The sequence below is a fragment of the Caretta caretta genome, chromosome 3 (genome assembly GCF_965140235.1).
Source record: "Caretta caretta isolate rCarCar2 chromosome 3, rCarCar1.hap1, whole genome shotgun sequence".
Classification (NCBI taxonomy): domain Eukaryota; kingdom Metazoa; phylum Chordata; order Testudines; family Cheloniidae; genus Caretta; species Caretta caretta.
The window spans coordinates 41,651,626-41,668,449 of record NC_134208.1 but is presented as its reverse complement, the minus strand read 5'-3'; the positions used below and the strand labels follow the sequence as shown (position 1 = coordinate 41,668,449).

The 16,824-nt window shown below is 43.9% G+C and overlaps 1 protein-coding gene across 2 annotated transcripts in view; it reads right to left on the bottom strand.

Annotated features, from left to right (window-relative positions):
• Positions 1-375: 375 nt before the first annotated feature.
• Positions 376-16,824, bottom strand: part of MYOM2 (myomesin 2) — a 140,751-nt gene continuing 124,302 nt past the window's right edge. Inside the window, exons 39-41 of one of the 2 annotated variants that reach the window (XM_075126455.1) lie at positions 8,398-8,482; positions 6,601-6,626; positions 376-1,258 (exon numbers count right to left, since the gene is read on the bottom strand). In XM_075126455.1, the coding sequence (XP_074982556.1) occupies positions 8,399-8,482 (84 nt within the window). In that variant the 3' untranslated portion in view covers positions 376-1,258; positions 6,601-6,626; position 8,398. Of the gene's footprint in view, positions 1,259-5,048; positions 6,627-8,397; positions 8,483-16,824 lie in introns of those variants that run through there. The other variant, XM_075126454.1, reaches the window with a different exon arrangement.

The window sequence follows — 16,824 nt, the reverse complement described above, 5'->3', positions numbered from 1 at the left end:
GGTCACCCCATCTCAAAAAGGATGTAGTGGATCTAGAACAGGTTCGAAGAAGGACAACAAAGATGATCGAGGCTATGGAGTACCTTCCATATGAGGAGAGACTAAAACAATTAGGGCTGTTCAGCTTAGAATAGAGAAAACTAAGGGGGGATATGATAGAGGTCTATAAAATCATGAATGGTGTGGAAAAAGTGAATAGAGAATTGTTATTTACTTTTCCCACAATACAAAAACCAGAAGTCACCCAATAAACTTAATAGGTAGCAGGTTTAATAAAAACAACAGAAAATACTTTTTTCCACACAACACACAATTAACCTGTGGAACTCATTGCCCTGGGATCTTGTGAGGGCCAAAAATATCATTGGGTTAAAAAAAAGAACTAGGTAAGTTCATGGAGGATAGGTCCATCAATGGCTATTAGCCAAGATGGCCAGGGATGCAACCCCATGCTCAGGGCAACCCTAAACCTCTGACTACCAAAAGCTGGGAGGGGAAGACAGGGGCAGATCACTGTTCTGTAGACTCCCCTGAAGCTCTGACACTGACCACTGTGAGAGACAGTATACTGGGCTAAATGGGCCACTGGTCTAGCCCAGTATGGCTGTTCTTATTGTATAATCTTATATACCTGACATTAAGTAATAGACAGTGACTGGGCACTCTGAAACATTTGTAGAGGTCATTTTGTTTTCCATTTAGAAATCTGACTTTGTATCCTAAATTAGTTCAGAAGGGGAAAGAATTTAGAAGTCTCATAATAGTCTCTAGAGGCTAAGATGCAATATCTAGTTAAGTGAGTAAAAGGGTAAGGAGCCAGGAGCTCATAAAAGCTGTTACTAGCTCTAGCATTGACTCACTCTGTGACTATGGGCAAATCATTTAACTTTACGTGTTCCAGTTCCCCATCTGCTGTAAAAGACCCACAGCAGAACCCAGCCTCAGTTCATTGCCCTCAGCTACTTCAGTTAATGAACCTGGCTTCTCAAATAGTGTTCCACACCCACAGCTGTGTATCTGGTTCCACTTCCTGTTTCCTGCTCCTGCTCTCAGCTCTCTCCTTGCTCCTAGATCCTGTTCCTGGTCTCTGGCTCTTGGTTCCTTCTCCTGGCTCTGCTCTATCTGATACTCTTGTTGCAAGCTCTGACTCCTGGCTTCGGCTCGATCCCTCGACTTGGCATTCAGCTTCTGACCTTGGCTCCTGCTTCCTGGCTCTTGGATTTGGCTCACTCCCTGGGCTTGGTGTGACAATCAGAGTCTAGACACCAAAAGGGGAGAACAGGAGGTCTGAACCTCACAGAATAAGCAATTGAATCACTTGGCTGTATATAATGTAATTATGTATAAATATATGTCAAATAAAATCTTTCATGAAAGCATGCAGTGTTATGAACTTGATGGTCATTAGGAGATATATGTCCCGGTTATGGTTATGAATGGATGCACGTTATCTATGGTCTGGTCTACAATACATAGGTTGACATAAGGCAGCTTGCATCGACCTAACTATGTCAGTGTACATACTACAGCCTTGTCCTGCTGATGTAAGTGCCCTACTATACCGACATAATAAACCCTACTCCTCTCATGGAGGTGTAGTTAGGGCGACACAGTGTCTGTGTAAACACTGCGTTACTTACATGGCTTTTGGCTGTCTTGTCAATTTCACAGCTCCTTTTAGGGCTCCACTCTGGAGCCGTGAAATTGACAAGAAAGCCAAGCAGCTGGAGCCCGGCTGCCTCCAGCTCCCCACTCCCAACTGGGCTGTGCCCGCCTGGCTCCCCACTCCCTGCTCAGGGATGCGAGAAGCCTGGCCGGCTGCCCCACACTCCCAGTGGGGAGGCAAGAAGCCGTCCAGCTGCCCCCCACTCCTGGCTGGGAGCGGGGAGCTGAGATTCCGGAGGCAGCTGGGGCTCCCAGTGGGGAGCTGCATGGAGCTGAGAGCCCTGGCTTTCAGCCCCCCACACTGTGGCTCTTAACTCGGTGGAAGCGTACCTAGTGACATAGGTTGACTTAAGTCTGTAGTGTAGACATGCCCTATGTGTAGAACATCACCTCACAGCAGTGCGAGGAAGGAATCAGATAGCCAGGAGCACCTCACAAAGTTAATTACACAAAACTAACCCCAAACCTTAACATTGTACAACCCAAGAAAAGATAATTGTGCACCATTAAAGTTAATGGAAAGACATTGACACTGAAAAGAAAACCCTTGCCTTGGAAAACCAAGGAAGGAGGGAGCTTCCTCTGCTCTGTGTAAACATGAATTATCATAGTCTGAGAGAAAGGAAAAACAATAGGGCAAGCCCTGTTGAAAGGGAAGACCTTCGAAGCGAAGGCTATCCAGAAATCGAGGGTCAGAATGCAAACTGGGTGCTGTCTATGAAACACTGGATCCCTTCTAGGACAGAAGGCAAGCTGAGAAAGTGCCCAGACGCAATAGCTAGCTTGTATTAGAAAAGGGAATCTAGATAATATAGTAGTGTAAAGCCTGAGGTTGAAACTTTATGTTTAGTTTCTGTGTAACTTTTGTGTGTTTGCTTTTCCTTACTATTTCTTCTTTGAATCTATGATTTTTCTATTAAATAAACTTTTTTTATTTTCCCCCTGAGCAGGTCTCTGTTGTGCAAACTGGGTGGAGTGCACGGCCCAAGTGGATTGGTAACTGAGGGCAGGTTTCACTCCTTTGAGGTTGAGGAACAAGAAAGAAAAATCTGAGTGTCTGGTAGTTTAAGAACTCAGGGGGTGGATTTGGGGAGACTTGGAACTAGAAGGGCTGTTGGTCACCCTGCAAAGAGTACTGAGGGTGAAAGTGAGGGTGAGATGTTTACGCTTGCAGACTGGCTACTGGTGTCAGAGCTCTGGGCCATAGTAGCACAGGATTAAGGCTCCCAAAGTTACAAGGCAGGTGTTAACAGAACCCCTTACTGGTCTGAGTGATCCCCACAATGTCAAACTTGGTATACGGCTTCTAACCCCGGCATTGGGCCCTAGTTCCTGGCTCCCAACTCCTGGTCACTCCCCGGGCTTAGTAACTCTGCTCCTGATTTGGGTTCTGGCCACTGCACTTGGTGCCTCCTGTTCCAACCATTAGGCCACCTTCACACCCTGACCATTAGACATGGCCACCCATGGCCCAGGCCTTACTATCTATAAGGACAATAAGACATACTGGCCTGCCTCTGCAGGGGGTTAATGAGAATTAACTTTTTGCCATATAGCACTTTGGAAACATTAACTCCCAAATATTCATGTTTTTCTTCATCAAAAACTATTTCCTGATTCAGCACAAATGTCTGTTTCTGCTTAGAGAAAAATCAGGATTCAGATGTATTAGCTTGGTTCCTGCAGCTCAGAATTGAGGTAAACTGACAGCAATGTGTGGATAAATTTGCTTAGTGCCTGCTTTTGCTATACCTGGCTCTAGAAAGTGCTATGCATCTTTTACTTTCACAAACCCCAGATTTACAAAACAATATACAACTTGATGTGGATCTCTGCTGAATGTGGTTTTATAATATGTTAGTCCTTCACGTATGGTAGTCAATGAAATATGGTTTTATACAGATGACTAGGTTATATGTGGGACATAAACTGATGCTCTAAATCAGTGGTGGGCAACCTGCAGCCTGCTGGCTGCACACGGCCCGTCAGGGTCATCCACTGGCGGGCCGCGAGACAGTATTTACATTGACCATCCGCTGGCATGGCCGCCCGCAACTCTCATTGGCTGGGAACGGCAAACCGCAGCCACTGGGAGCTGTGGGCGGCCATGCCTGCGGATGGTCAATGTAAGCACTGTCTTGCGGCCCACCAGTGAATTACCCTGATGGGCCATGTGCAGCCGGCGATCCGCAGGTTTCCCACCATTGCTCTAAATATTTCAGTATGTGAAGCATTAGAAAAACTATCCATTGTCTTCTGAGCTTAAGTTTTAAAATAAAAATATACAATAGGTAATTTCATTAGCTGTGTCCAAAAGAAATCTCTTTTAAAAATTAAAAAAAATGTCCAGTTTATGCACCTGCGGTATGTCAGGTGAATTTTCTCTCTAGACTTCCACTTCCTTTACACTTCTTTGAGCCCAAATCTCTGTTGCTTCCAACTTTGCTATTTCTTGAATGTAATGGAGATGAGGAAGCCACAGGCCCAGTTGCAGTCCCCTGATCCTCTAACAGAATTTAGAGGATAAGTAGGGGCTATGCCAATTTCTGCCAGTAGAGGAAACTGCACTAGTGGAGGATTAGGCCCAGTGAAGTCTGACTCCGCTATGACCCCTCCTTCTCCGACTCCCAATATGTCCTCTCCTTTATGCCTGGAGTGAGTGGCAGCTGGCTTTACTGCATCATAAACAGCCCCTACACAGGGGAAATTCTCCAGTGGTCATCCCCAAGTGTTCTGAGTGAACTTGGTGAACCAGAGGATCCTGCACATATATCAATCTATGTGGTCTTTATCCTTCAGTTTCCTTTTTTCCCACCGAATAAGTAATGAAATATGAATCCCCATACATTCATTTCTGAAAACAAAGCATTTAAATGCCAGACAGAAGAGGTCCGGTGGTGATAAGTGAAGTGTCCGATCATCGCTGTGTGTTGATGGAAAAGCCATAGGAGGAAGCCAACACATGAACTGGAATAGAGATATTAGCTAGGAAGAGTGTTTTGTATGACTAGCCAGTTGGTCTGAAATAAGGAGGAATTTCATTCTGCTATGAATGCAGAGTGAAGTCTAACATAATGAGTAATACTTCCCCTGAACTGCAGTGCAAGCTGTAGTCATGTCCAGAAGGACATAGAAAAAGACCTAGTAGTGCGGGAGATGAGAGGTGAGCAGGCAACAATTTTCCCATCCTGTGAATATCTTGAGAGTTCAGAATTTTTCCCCATGTTGAATCAGGATGAAGAATAGAAATTGTGAAAATATTTGTGAACCAAAAAATGTAACTTTTTTTCTCATTTTGAGTCAATGGAAACATTTCATTTGATGATTTTTAATCATTTTATTTCAATTTTGACCTTTTTAACTTTTTTCAATCTACTTAACTTAAATTTCTAACTGAAAAGTCACTTCAAACCAGAAAAAAAAAACTTTTTCAACAGAAAATATTCAAATGAAGTCTTTGGACAATGGAAAACTTTTGTTCTAAACATATTGTTGAGTCGGGAACTCTGGTGAATCTGATCCCGTTTGGGTTTTGATGTATTGGCATTTTTCAATAAAACAAAAAATATTGTTAAAACAAAAAACACCAGCTCTATAGGAGGGTGAGTGTATCAGGTTTTTTGTTTGTTTTTTGGGGTATCTAAGACGTGAATTAAAGTACTTGCCGAAACCAAACAAGTTAGTAAACCCCCACAGTAATCCATCGGATGCATTTTTGTTTGTTTTTGTTTTCCTAGAATTAGACTCAGCACTCTTATTATATCTGGGCCTTTTATACTATGCAGAATATGCTTCTGTGGAAATTTCCAACTGTACCCTTTACCTCCTTTTAACAAGTGTCATTAAAGATTATGCAAAATGCATATGAACATATATTATTCTATTCATAACCTACTCCATGATTATTACAATGGACAATATAACCATTTTTTTCCTAGGGAGAATTGCATTTGCAGTTTCTACACAATGCTCAAGCAAAGTGACTTGCCCAAGCATTTCTGAAATTTTAGCCCTTGAAATGAATATTATATGATCAAGAGAGATTGTGGTTCATTTTCTTACAATGATTAATACCTTGCTTTACAAGAAGTCTAACTGAAGCCAAGGGTGTAAGATGCTACTCAATTTGTTAGAGCATGATAATCTGACTTTAAATTTGTGAATTAGTTGTAATAATTTGTAGAAGGAAAAAACAAATTCTCACACAGTTATCAGAGCTGATGAGGTGGTATTCAGATGTTAGCTGGCAGAAGAGAAGAGATGAGGTTAGGTCACCAGACCAGGTGAAAATGTGAGACCTGAGTAGGTCTGTTAATACTGCAGGAGCTTAAGTGTTTTGAGATGAAAAGAAATAGAATTTGAAGACTGTGAATTGGTAACAAAAATCAAGCAACTTCCATTGGTCTTGTCCCCAAGGAAGTGTCTGAAGCTGCAATAGGAGTACAAAGTGCATTGTGTTCAGCAAATACAGAATCTATTTCACAACCTGAAAATCTACTTTGAACAAACAATAGGCCTACTAACCAATCAAGTGGAACAAATTACAACTGTCAACATCATAGCAGCTGTACTAACTTGGTTATTTAGCATGACCCTACAGCAGAAGAGAAATTAGATGTTCTGATAACATTTAGACAAGTTAAAGTGATCAGCAGTCTAGCTTGGCAAACAGCATAAACTATAGAATGAAGAGGCCTTCTAGATAGGCCTTCTCAGAAATATGGCTTGTGTGCTAAACTCCCGTGCTAGCATCACCCAAGAAAAGAAAAACATAATTGCACAGTTACTAGCTAATTACTGCTCTTGTGTAATTTCTAAGCAATACACGTTTGTTGATGGTGAAATCTTTTCCCAGTATCTTGAAAGACATAGTGGAACTGATATATAATGGCTGATCAAATTTTGTTTTCATCAAAGGAAGGTTTTGAGAGCCACCTGTGTGATCTTCTCAGTGCTATCATCTGGGAGGGAAAAGTATTTTATTTAAATATACAGTATATATCTAAAGCAGCATCTATCCCTTTCTCTAGACGCCCTTTGGCAATTTTAAATATTGAGGTGTATCTGCTATGGAGGGGACTACAACTCCCATCAGTCCCCTCCCCAGACTTCCTCGGACCAGATAAGCAGAAGTAGGCTCTGCCTGGGAGTGGGAAGGGTATGATGGCAGCAGGGAGCTGGGGAGAATGATGGGCAGAGCTCCATGTGGAACAGGCTTATAACTGCTTCTCATCACATCTGAGTACAGATCTGTGCAGGACTTATGAGGGAGCAGCAGTGACTGGGGAAGAAACCAGTGCAGAGCGGGGTTGCCATCTGTCCAGTTTTCATCCAGACAGTCCGGGTTTCAACTTGTATGTCCGGGTGCCATTTGACAAGCCCTGATGTCCTGTTCTTTTGATCTGTGGCAACCCTAATTGAAAGGAAGGAAGGAGTGCAGCAGCCACTGCTGCCTCAAATGCCAAGCTGTTCATGTGGCTTGCAATGGCATGTGGCATGCAGTGGGGAGTCTGGGGGGGAAGAGGGGGAGAGGGGGGTGCAGAAGAGTTGGAACAGGATTGAGGCCTCGAGGGAGGAGGCGGAGCAGGGGCAGGATCTTGGGGCAGGGGTGTGGTCTCAGGGGGTCCTGTGCCATTACAAAGGTGACAACCCTAGAGAGGGGCCCCAGAGAGAGACCTTAAGTGAGCCTGCTTGGAAACCCGCACATACTTATTTGCCTGAATAGAGACTGGACTGGAGAGGGCCATCCATGCACCAGGCCTGAAGAGCCCAGACTTTCTATTGGACTGCCCCAAATTGGATCCGCTGTTGCTCACTTTGAACTGTAACTGTTCAAACCTCTATACCTAGGATATTTGCAACCTTTCTCCATTCCTGCCAGCCCTCATAAAAACCTTTCCCTCAGCCATGTGTCCGCGTGGTTATTGGGACCCCGAGCCAACAAGACTTGGTGCTGAAGCACCTCCAGAGGGTGTCTCCAAGACGCAGTACCCCAAGCACGCTACTGGCATACTAGGGAGTTGGGGTACAGAGTAAGCCCAATACATACAATACAGTCATAAAATAGACCCCTTCTGTCATCCCCACTTTCAACAGTTAATAATCATATACACAGCAATCAGCAATAATCCAGCAGCAAAGTCACAGTGAATAGCTTTAAGATCTCCCACCAGAGCCTTTGCATTCATTCACAGGTAGGGAATACAAAGGCCTTGCTGCCAGGAAAAGGTAATATTGTTATTTTTGAATTTCATACCCACTGTTGGCAGCTCAGCGAGTGGCTCAGAATACCTTAGAACTGCACTGTGCGCATCATTCATTGATGGCTATTTGGAGAGGGCGACAAACCATGGCCTTGACTCTTCCCTGCCCTTCCCCAGCCATTTGGGGTCTTTATGTCTTCCTACCCCCTTTCTGGGTCACACTGAGAGAGTAGTCTCTACACTTCCCCTAACCTCAGTGACTGCATTGTGACGGCCCCTTGCATAGGCCACAGAGGAGAGGTGGGGAGGCCTATGTGAAGGACTGTCACAGTCTAGCCTATATGGATAAGGAAGAAAGAGAATAAGAAAGCGAGGCATGGCTTCTTATATGCTGGATATTCTCCCTGGGGAGCTGCAGTTCACCAAAACTCCATTAACTTTACAATTGTGACTTACACTGCATGGGTTTTATTGCACAGTAGCTGTTCCCTGCTAGGACTGTCCTACTTTCGCATGATTCAATTGTTACCTCAGAGCTTTCGTTTCTTGGTGCTCCTGGCTGCAGATGTTGTTTCCAGTTCTTTCGTTTCTGCTAGTTTGTCTGTGACAATTATCTGCAGATGATAAAAGCCAAAGTTAAGATCTTGAAGTATATTCAGAAAGCTGCAAAATATACAAAGCTCTGACCACAGGCTCTGCAATATAATAGATAATACTTATCGCCAAAAAACAGGCAGCAGAGCAGCCAGTCAGCTTTCGCGTGCACTAATATGATCACACTGTAAAAACTGAAAAGAGGATACTGTTGCACTGACGGATAATTTCGCCAATTACATTTCTTTTCAGTTACCATATTTTCCCACATGAATACTTCTTTGATTCTGTTAAAAGGGTTTTCTTGGATCTGGGCTTTACAATTAAAACAAAATTGGTAGCCATGCTTTTCGGATAAAATAGAAAGCAAAATAGAAACAAATGCAAATCAAGGAAGGCTGTATTGGCTCAGATGCGCCTTGCGTTCCAGATGATTTGAAGCCTGTCATCCAGGCAGAGTAAAACAAAAATCACCCCAGTGTGGGGAAATCTTCTAGTGGTGTAAAGAGGACATAATAGCTACTATGCTGCCCCATCCCTCTGGCCACTGTAAAGGGCACAGTCCAGGGAGAAGAGACCTGGCAGGGACTTCACTTAGCCTTGGTATCACATCGCTGCCATAGCCCCCTTGTTAGTCCTTGGAGCAGTGCTTAGGATGCTGTAATTTATGCCAGGGGGCTGACCTGGTACACAGCTGGCCCAGGTCGGGATGGAGGTTGCAAAAGTATTTTAAAGTATCTGAGTAGTGTGTGCTCCTTGTCTGCAGCTGAGAATCTGGGCCATTAATATTGAAATCATTTAACTTATGTTTATAGTATGAATGCTTGCTGGTGACATGCCTTTGCTCCCAAGTTACCAAAAGGAAATAAAAAACTGTGATGAAATAAACTACTGATAAATGAGATGAATGCCACAAGAAATCAGGTAGCAGCAGCTCTGCCTATGTCTTACCAGCTAGTCACTTTGATGGGGGATGGGGTGTAGATAGCTAGTAAAAGTTACGATTTCTGGGTGCTGCATCGTTTCAACTTCTATCACTTGGCACTTTGCAGAGGGTGCTGCCATTTTCTGAGGCAGAGAGGATACAGCATGTTACAGAGCAGACTCAGGGCAAAATACTCAGACTTAGGTGAATATTCACACTTTAGGCACCTATATAAGTGGCCTGATTTTCTGAGTTGTTGAGTGCCTGCAGTTTGCTAGAACACAACAAGGGAATGGGCCTTATCATGTTCTCAGAGAGACTTTACTTATGTTCCTTCTTCTTTTGCTTTGGCCCTTTGTCTAAAAGGACATCCATTTTTATGAAGCTGGACCAGTTTAGATGCTGGTAGATTTTTACTTATCAACAAAAATGGCACCAGAGGATTTACTCTCCACTGCGAAGGCCAACATAAGGTCTAGACATCACCTGAGTTCCACATAAATCCGCTAAACAATACATTTAAAAGGTAGAGAAGGGGTGAATTTTGCTCACAGTGATCTTCATATCTACAAAGCAGTGGTGGAAGTGTATTCATTTCCACAGAATGAAAAGAGAAGGCTACTATTACACATTTCTCAAGTCAAGATTTTTGCCATAGAAACTTGATAATTATGCTAATTAGTACAAAGTAATTTGCTTTAGAGTAGCAGCAATAAATGATGAAAGATTAAAAAGGGCAGCCATTTGGCTAGATAACAAGGCTTATTTATGAGTTTACATCCTAAAGATAAAAGTGTGTCATTAAAGCTGTACATCATATCATTGTTTTGTCTGTATGTTCTAGTAAGTAAACTATTATGAGAATATGATCAAGTAGGCTTCATGCACAGATAAGCACCTTGTTGTGCCCAAAAAGCAGATCCTTGTATGAGTAATGGCATTGTTGTATTTTTCCTGATAAACCTCAGTCCTGACACAAGTTTAATTACAGGCTGGGCAAAAATTCAGCTCAATTTCTTTCTGCATCATTAACTGTCAGCAAAATGACTTCAGATTTATTAGGCTTCTCTAATCTATCATTGACTCTGTGGTCAAACTGAAACCCCTTGGGGTCCAAACCAGCCTGAGCTCCAGATCAACTGAAATGGAAGCACCAGTGTATCTGCCCAATGGAAGGTCTTCTCCTGAGGAGGATGTTTCCACTTTCCTGCGGGAAGACTGTTCAGTAGACACAGAGTACCTCATAACAGCTCTCTTCTTATTTGTGAAGCTTGCAGTGTGAGGGGAAGGTTCTTCCCCACTGAATAGAATAGCAGTGAGATAGAAAAGAATTCAAAAGAGCTCAAGGCCTGGATTCACTGAGCTTCCCTTGGCTGCTGACAGTAAAGGACATGATTTCTAGGGCTGGAATAACTCCCATGGGCTCCTAAGCAGTGCATGGGCTTCACAAGCAGTGTGAAAAGCACAGAGTTTGTATAGCACCCTCCACTCCCTTTTGGCTGTTCCTGAGGGATAGGTTGGTGTGGTGTTTTAGCTTCTGAGACTTAACCAAACTTTCACCAGAATACACTAGCCTGTAGCTGAGCCAGCATCCATGACTCATGACTTTTCAGGGCTTGGAAATAGGAGGGAGAGGTCCAGATGATCTTCTGACATACACCAGTTTTATACAAGTGTAACTGCATTTGCTTTACTAGATTCTACACTTGATTTACACTGTTGTAAAAGAGGGAAGAATCTTGGATTTTTTTTAGTATTTACTAGACACTGTAATCACTGTCTCGTGATACTAGCTAGCATTTAGTGACACAGCGGATAAATAACCTAAATTTTCAAAGAGTCTGGAAAACTTTCTTTGTGATCTCTCCTTTCTGTACTTCTGCTGGTAGGCAATAGAGGCCAAGAGCTTTCTTACTTTTCATGTTGCTCAATCCTTCTTCAGTGTCTTCTTCTAGGACTGGTACCCCTAGACCAGTGATAAGCTGCCAAAATCTTAACAACCAGTTCCCTCCTCACCCCACAAGGGGGTTGTGGCCCACCCCCGCCCCCTGGGACTCCTGCCCCATCCAACCCCCCGCATTCCTTGACGCCCCACTCGGCACCCCTGCCCCATCTACCCCTTTCCCCGTCCCCTGACTGCCCCCAGAACTGGGCAGGAGGGTCTCGTGGGCCACTGTAGTGGGTGCCCACCCCGCCCCTAAGAGCCAGAGGGACCTGCCAGGGCGAGGTGGGGAATCCCGGCGGTGCTTACCTGGGGCAGCTCCCGGGAAGCATCCGGCAGGTCCCTCTGGCGCTAGGGGCAGGGGAGCATAGCTGGGGGGAATGGAGGAGCAGCCGCTCCCCCCACTGATCACATCAAAAGTGGCACCTTAGGTGCCGACTCCCTGGGTGCTCTGGGGCTGGAGCCCCCACGGGGAAAATTTGGTGGGTGCAGAGCACCCACCAGCAGCTCCCTGCCCCACCCCCACCCCAGCTCACCTCACGTCTGCTCTGCCTCCTCCCCTGAATGCGCCGCCCTGCTCTGCTTCTAAACCCCCGCCCCAGCTTCCCGCAAATCAGCTGTTCATGCGGGAAGCCAGGGAGGGCTGAGATGCAGGCAGCGGCTTCGCTCTCAGGCCCAGGGTGACAGAGGTGAGCTGGGGCGGGGAGCGGTTCCCCTGCACGCCGCCTCTCCCCCCCCTCCCCAGGTTACCTGCTGCGGCGTGAGCGACCCTCCTCGTGCCCCGCCCAAGCTCACCTCCGCTCCGCCTCCCTGGGCCTAAGCGCGAAGCCGCTGCCTGCTTCTCAGCCCCGGAGCACGCATGGAGTCGGCACCTAAGGCGCCACTTTTGGCTGGTGTTTAAATTTAGAAGCCCTTTTAGAACCGGTTCTCCCTCGCAGGTCAATCAGTTCTAAAAAGGCTTCTAAATTTAACAACTGGTTCTAGCGAACGGGTGTGAACTGGCTCCAGCGCACTACTGCCCTAGACCCAGCTTTGGTTTTATCATACACCATTGTTCTCTTCGATTATCTTCATTCATAAACTTTTCATTAGTAATAATAAGCCTTAAGTAGTAATAATAATTAGGGCTGTCAGTTAATCACAGTTAACTCATGCAAATAACTCAAAAAAAGTAATCGCAATTAATCGCAGTTTTAATCACATTGTTGAACAACAGAATACCAAATGAAATTTATTAACTATTTTGAATGTTTTTATACATTTTCAAATATATTGATTTCAGTTACAACACAGAGAACAGTGTACAGTGATCACTTTATATTATTTTTTTTATTACAAATATTTGCATTGTAAAAATGATAAAAGAAATAGCATTTTTCAATTCACCTCATACAAGTACTGTAGTGCAATCTCTTTATCATGAAAGTACAACTTACAAATGTAGATTTTTTTGTTATATAACTGCACTCAGAAACAAAACAATGTAAAACTTTAGAGCCAACTAGTCTACTTAGTCCTACTTCTTGTTCAGCCAATCACTAAGACAAACAAGTTTGTTTACATTTACAGGAGATAATGCTGCCCACTTCTTATTTACAATGTCACCTGAAAGTGAAAACAGGTGTTCGCATGGCAAGGTTTTGTAGCCGGCATTGCAAGGTATTTATGTGCTAGGTATGCTAAATATTCCTATGCCCCTTCATGCTTTGGCCACCATTCCAGAGGACATGCTTCCATGCTGATGACGCTCGTTAAAAAAATAATGAGTTAATTAAATTTGAGACTGAACTTCTTGGACGAGAATTGTATGTCTCCTACTCTGTGTTTTACCCACATTCTGTCATATATTTCATGTTATGGCAGTCTCGGATGACTACCCCAGCATATGTTGTTCCATTTAAGAACACTTTCACTTCAGAAAATGCAAAGAAGGTACCAATGTGAGATTTCTAAAGATACCCCACTCTGGCACTTTGAGTGCAGAAGGTGGGGGCCCGCAAGGATTTTAAAAATTAATACTTGCCACTCCAGGCTTGTATTAACCTCCCAAGGTTACAGTTTCTCTCTGACCTTGGCTTGGTAAACGCTGCCACCACCCAAATGCAAAACTCCTTTTAGATCCCAGGAAGACGCACTTGGGAATTCCTTCCTGTGGGGTACCCTCAAGCCCTTCCACCACCACCACCCTTCCAGGGAAGAGCTGAGAAAGAAAACAAAGGAAATTAGCTGTTAACACCAGCTAATTAGACAACATATGCACAAACTTCTTAGGACACCAAAATTCAATCCTGTTCTTAAAAAAGGTGAATTTTATTAAAACCAAAAAGAAAGAAAATACATCTGGAACTTAGGCATTTGCTAGATTTTAAAAGAACAATTCCAAAAATCAAGCACCCAAAATAGCTTTCTTGGGGGTTCAGCTTAAAGGTTACAAGCAAACAAAAGCATCTGGTGTTAGTACAGAGGAGTCCACAAGCCAATGAGAAATAAAAGAAATAACCCTAATCATGTCTTTCTACACATTCCCTAATTTACTTACATATCTGAGGCTTCGGATAAGTAGGTTCAAGGTATGAACTGATAATCTGTAATCATACCAGGCTTAAATATGCTTAAAGCATTGCTTCTCCATGTCCTTGCAGCCCAGAGAGAACAGACAAAGGGAAAGTTTCTTTCCCAATTTGAAAAAGTTCTACCTTCCCATTGGTCTGAGCGACTGGCTGAACAAGAAGTAGGACTGAGTGGACTTGTAGGCTCTAAAGTTTTACACTGTTTTATTTTGAGTGCAATTTTTTGTACATAATTCTACATTTCTAAGTTCAATTTTAATGATAAAGAGATTGCACTACACTACTTGTATTAGGTGAATTGAAAAATACTGTTTCTTTTGTTTCTTTTTTACAGTGCAAATATTTGTAATAAAAAATAAATATAAAATGAGCACTGTACACGATGTATTCTGTGTTGTAATTGATATCAATATATTTGAAAATGTAGAAAACATCCAAAAATATTTAAATAAATGATATTATATTATTATTTAACAGCACAAGTAATCATGTGATTAATCACAAATATTTTAATCACTTGACAGCCCTAATAATAATAATGTATTTATTATTTCTATATAATTCTTCCTGTACCACAAATACAAAGCTCATGGAAGTAAGTTTTTTTATGGCTGAAATGAAAAACAATCAAGTGAGGTACATTGCTGTGAACTCTTTTTTTATGAGACTTTCCCTTGTAGGAGCAATACTAAAAGGGCAATATCAACGCTGTTTTGCTTCATTAGCCTGCAGAGCATACAATGGGCTCCCAAATTAAGATTCCCCTGCAAGAATATTTTAGTCTCAGGATTAAATGTGAACTACATGTTGAGTATCAGCAGAATCACCATAGAAATGAAGTAATAGTGCTCAAAGTAGCATAAGAGATAATTAATCCCTTGGGAGCCACAACTCACAGAATGCCCAAGGAACTGTCATTTAACATGAACCCATTATTTTCAATGACTTGGCAAGTCAGTGTGAATCAAAATTTCAGCCTGATACGTGAGAGGTTGCACATAACTCATTACTGTTAATTGTCTCACTTTTGCTGCAAGATTGCGAATAGCATGACACATATCTGTGACTCTGGGAAAAGTTTCACACATCCTCACTAGATACAAGTTATCTTGCAGCGAGATCAGGAAACACATCCCCGTCTTCTACTTTTAATTATTTTAAATTGTCATTAATATTTCCTTTAACGGACACAGTTTCTTATCCTTTTTTTCCTGTATTGCACCTGCAAATGCATGGTCTAAGGCAGGGGTTCTCAAATGGGAGATTGGGACCCCGCAGGGAGTCACGAGGTTATTACATGGAGGGGAGGGATCACGAGCTGTCAGACTCCACCCCAAACCCTGTTTTGTCTCCAGCATTTATAATTCTGTTAAATATATTTAAAAGTGTTTTTACTTTATAAGGGGAGGTTGCACTCAGAGGCTTGCTATGTGAAAGGGGTCACCAGTAGAAAAGTTTGAGAACCACTGGTCTAGGGCATACTCAAAGGTTTCAGTTAAAGACGCTGGATTGTTATGGGGCCTGTAGAGAGCCAGGGTGGTTTTCCTCCGAACCAGAGGGTAAAGAGCCACCCTCTCAGCCTGAGTGGGCGGGGCCAGATCAAGTTTACGCCAACCCCCAGAAGGGGAGGGGTGGGACAGGAAGTACAAAGGGCAGGGCCCTTTGCCCAGTGAGAGCAGCACCAGGGAGGGAGAAAGACACAGGCTGTTCCCTCCAGACCCTGCTGCTGAGCCAGGGGAGGCCCCTGGGCCCGGAGGAACCTGACCGGGAGGAAGGCCTGTGGTGACCAGGACTGCCAGCCGCTGAGTAACCGGAGAACCTGGAGGAGTCAGGCTGTAACCTGGGCCAGCGTGAGCCCGACACAGAGGGGGAGCTGGAGCTGCCAGCAGCTGAATACCCAGACAAGCTGGAGGGACTGGAGAGGCCCGCTGGAGAGACCGGGTAGGAAGTAGCCCAGGGGCAGAACTGCACCGTGTGATGGGTGTATGTGGTCAGCGGGGCGCGGATAGTCCCCCGCTGACCCAGTGGTGGGACCTTCTCCTCCCGCCACGGTCAGGGCCCTGGGCTGGAACGCAGTGGAGTCATGTGGGCCTGCGTTCCCCTACCCCGGCCAGCCCGCCTTGGGTAGCAGAATCGCGCGCTGCCGACTCGTGCCGGTGCTCGCCGGCGCTTGAGGGGCGCGCTGCTGACTCCGGCTGGCACACCTTTTCCGCTAATTCCCCAGCACCCGAAAGGTGTGACTAAAGCCTGCCTGTGGGACCATAGCTCTCCATCGCCCCCGAGGGGCTCGGAGGACCGACTGAAACCTGTCACAGGGCCGTTGTTATTGATTCGTAGATTTTAAGGCTAGAAGTGAATTATCTCCAATTTTGACATCCTGTGTAACACAGGCTATAAAATTTACCCAGTAATTCTTGAATCAAGATCCATAATTTATGGTTGATCTAGGGCATCTCTTTTAGGAAGATGCCCAATCGTCATTTGCTGATCCAAGGGTTGGTGAATTCTTAGTGTTACGCATTTCAGTTTTTATTGATTTTCACTGATAAATTACCAGGTTTTTTTTATTAAAGGAGTTCAGTTTTTACTGATTTACACCCATTTATCAATCGACTGAGTATTTTTCTAGGTACTTATTTTTGTTAAACACTAAAGTTTTACACAATTGTTGTGTCCTACAGCTCTGAGACTGAAGCAGTTCCACAGTATAAAACACAGAACACATATGCATGGGATGTTGGAAAATCAAATGTTAATATTGTGCTATGATTGGCTCACAAAGATACAGGGCCCACCTATTTCTTTTTGTCCATTTACTGTGGTGCTGAATTTAAACAATCAATCCTCCCCAGATAAAGATGTGTAATGCTCCCTATTCACCCGGATACCTCCTTTAGTGCCAGTCTCCTTCTGGATTTGGATGTA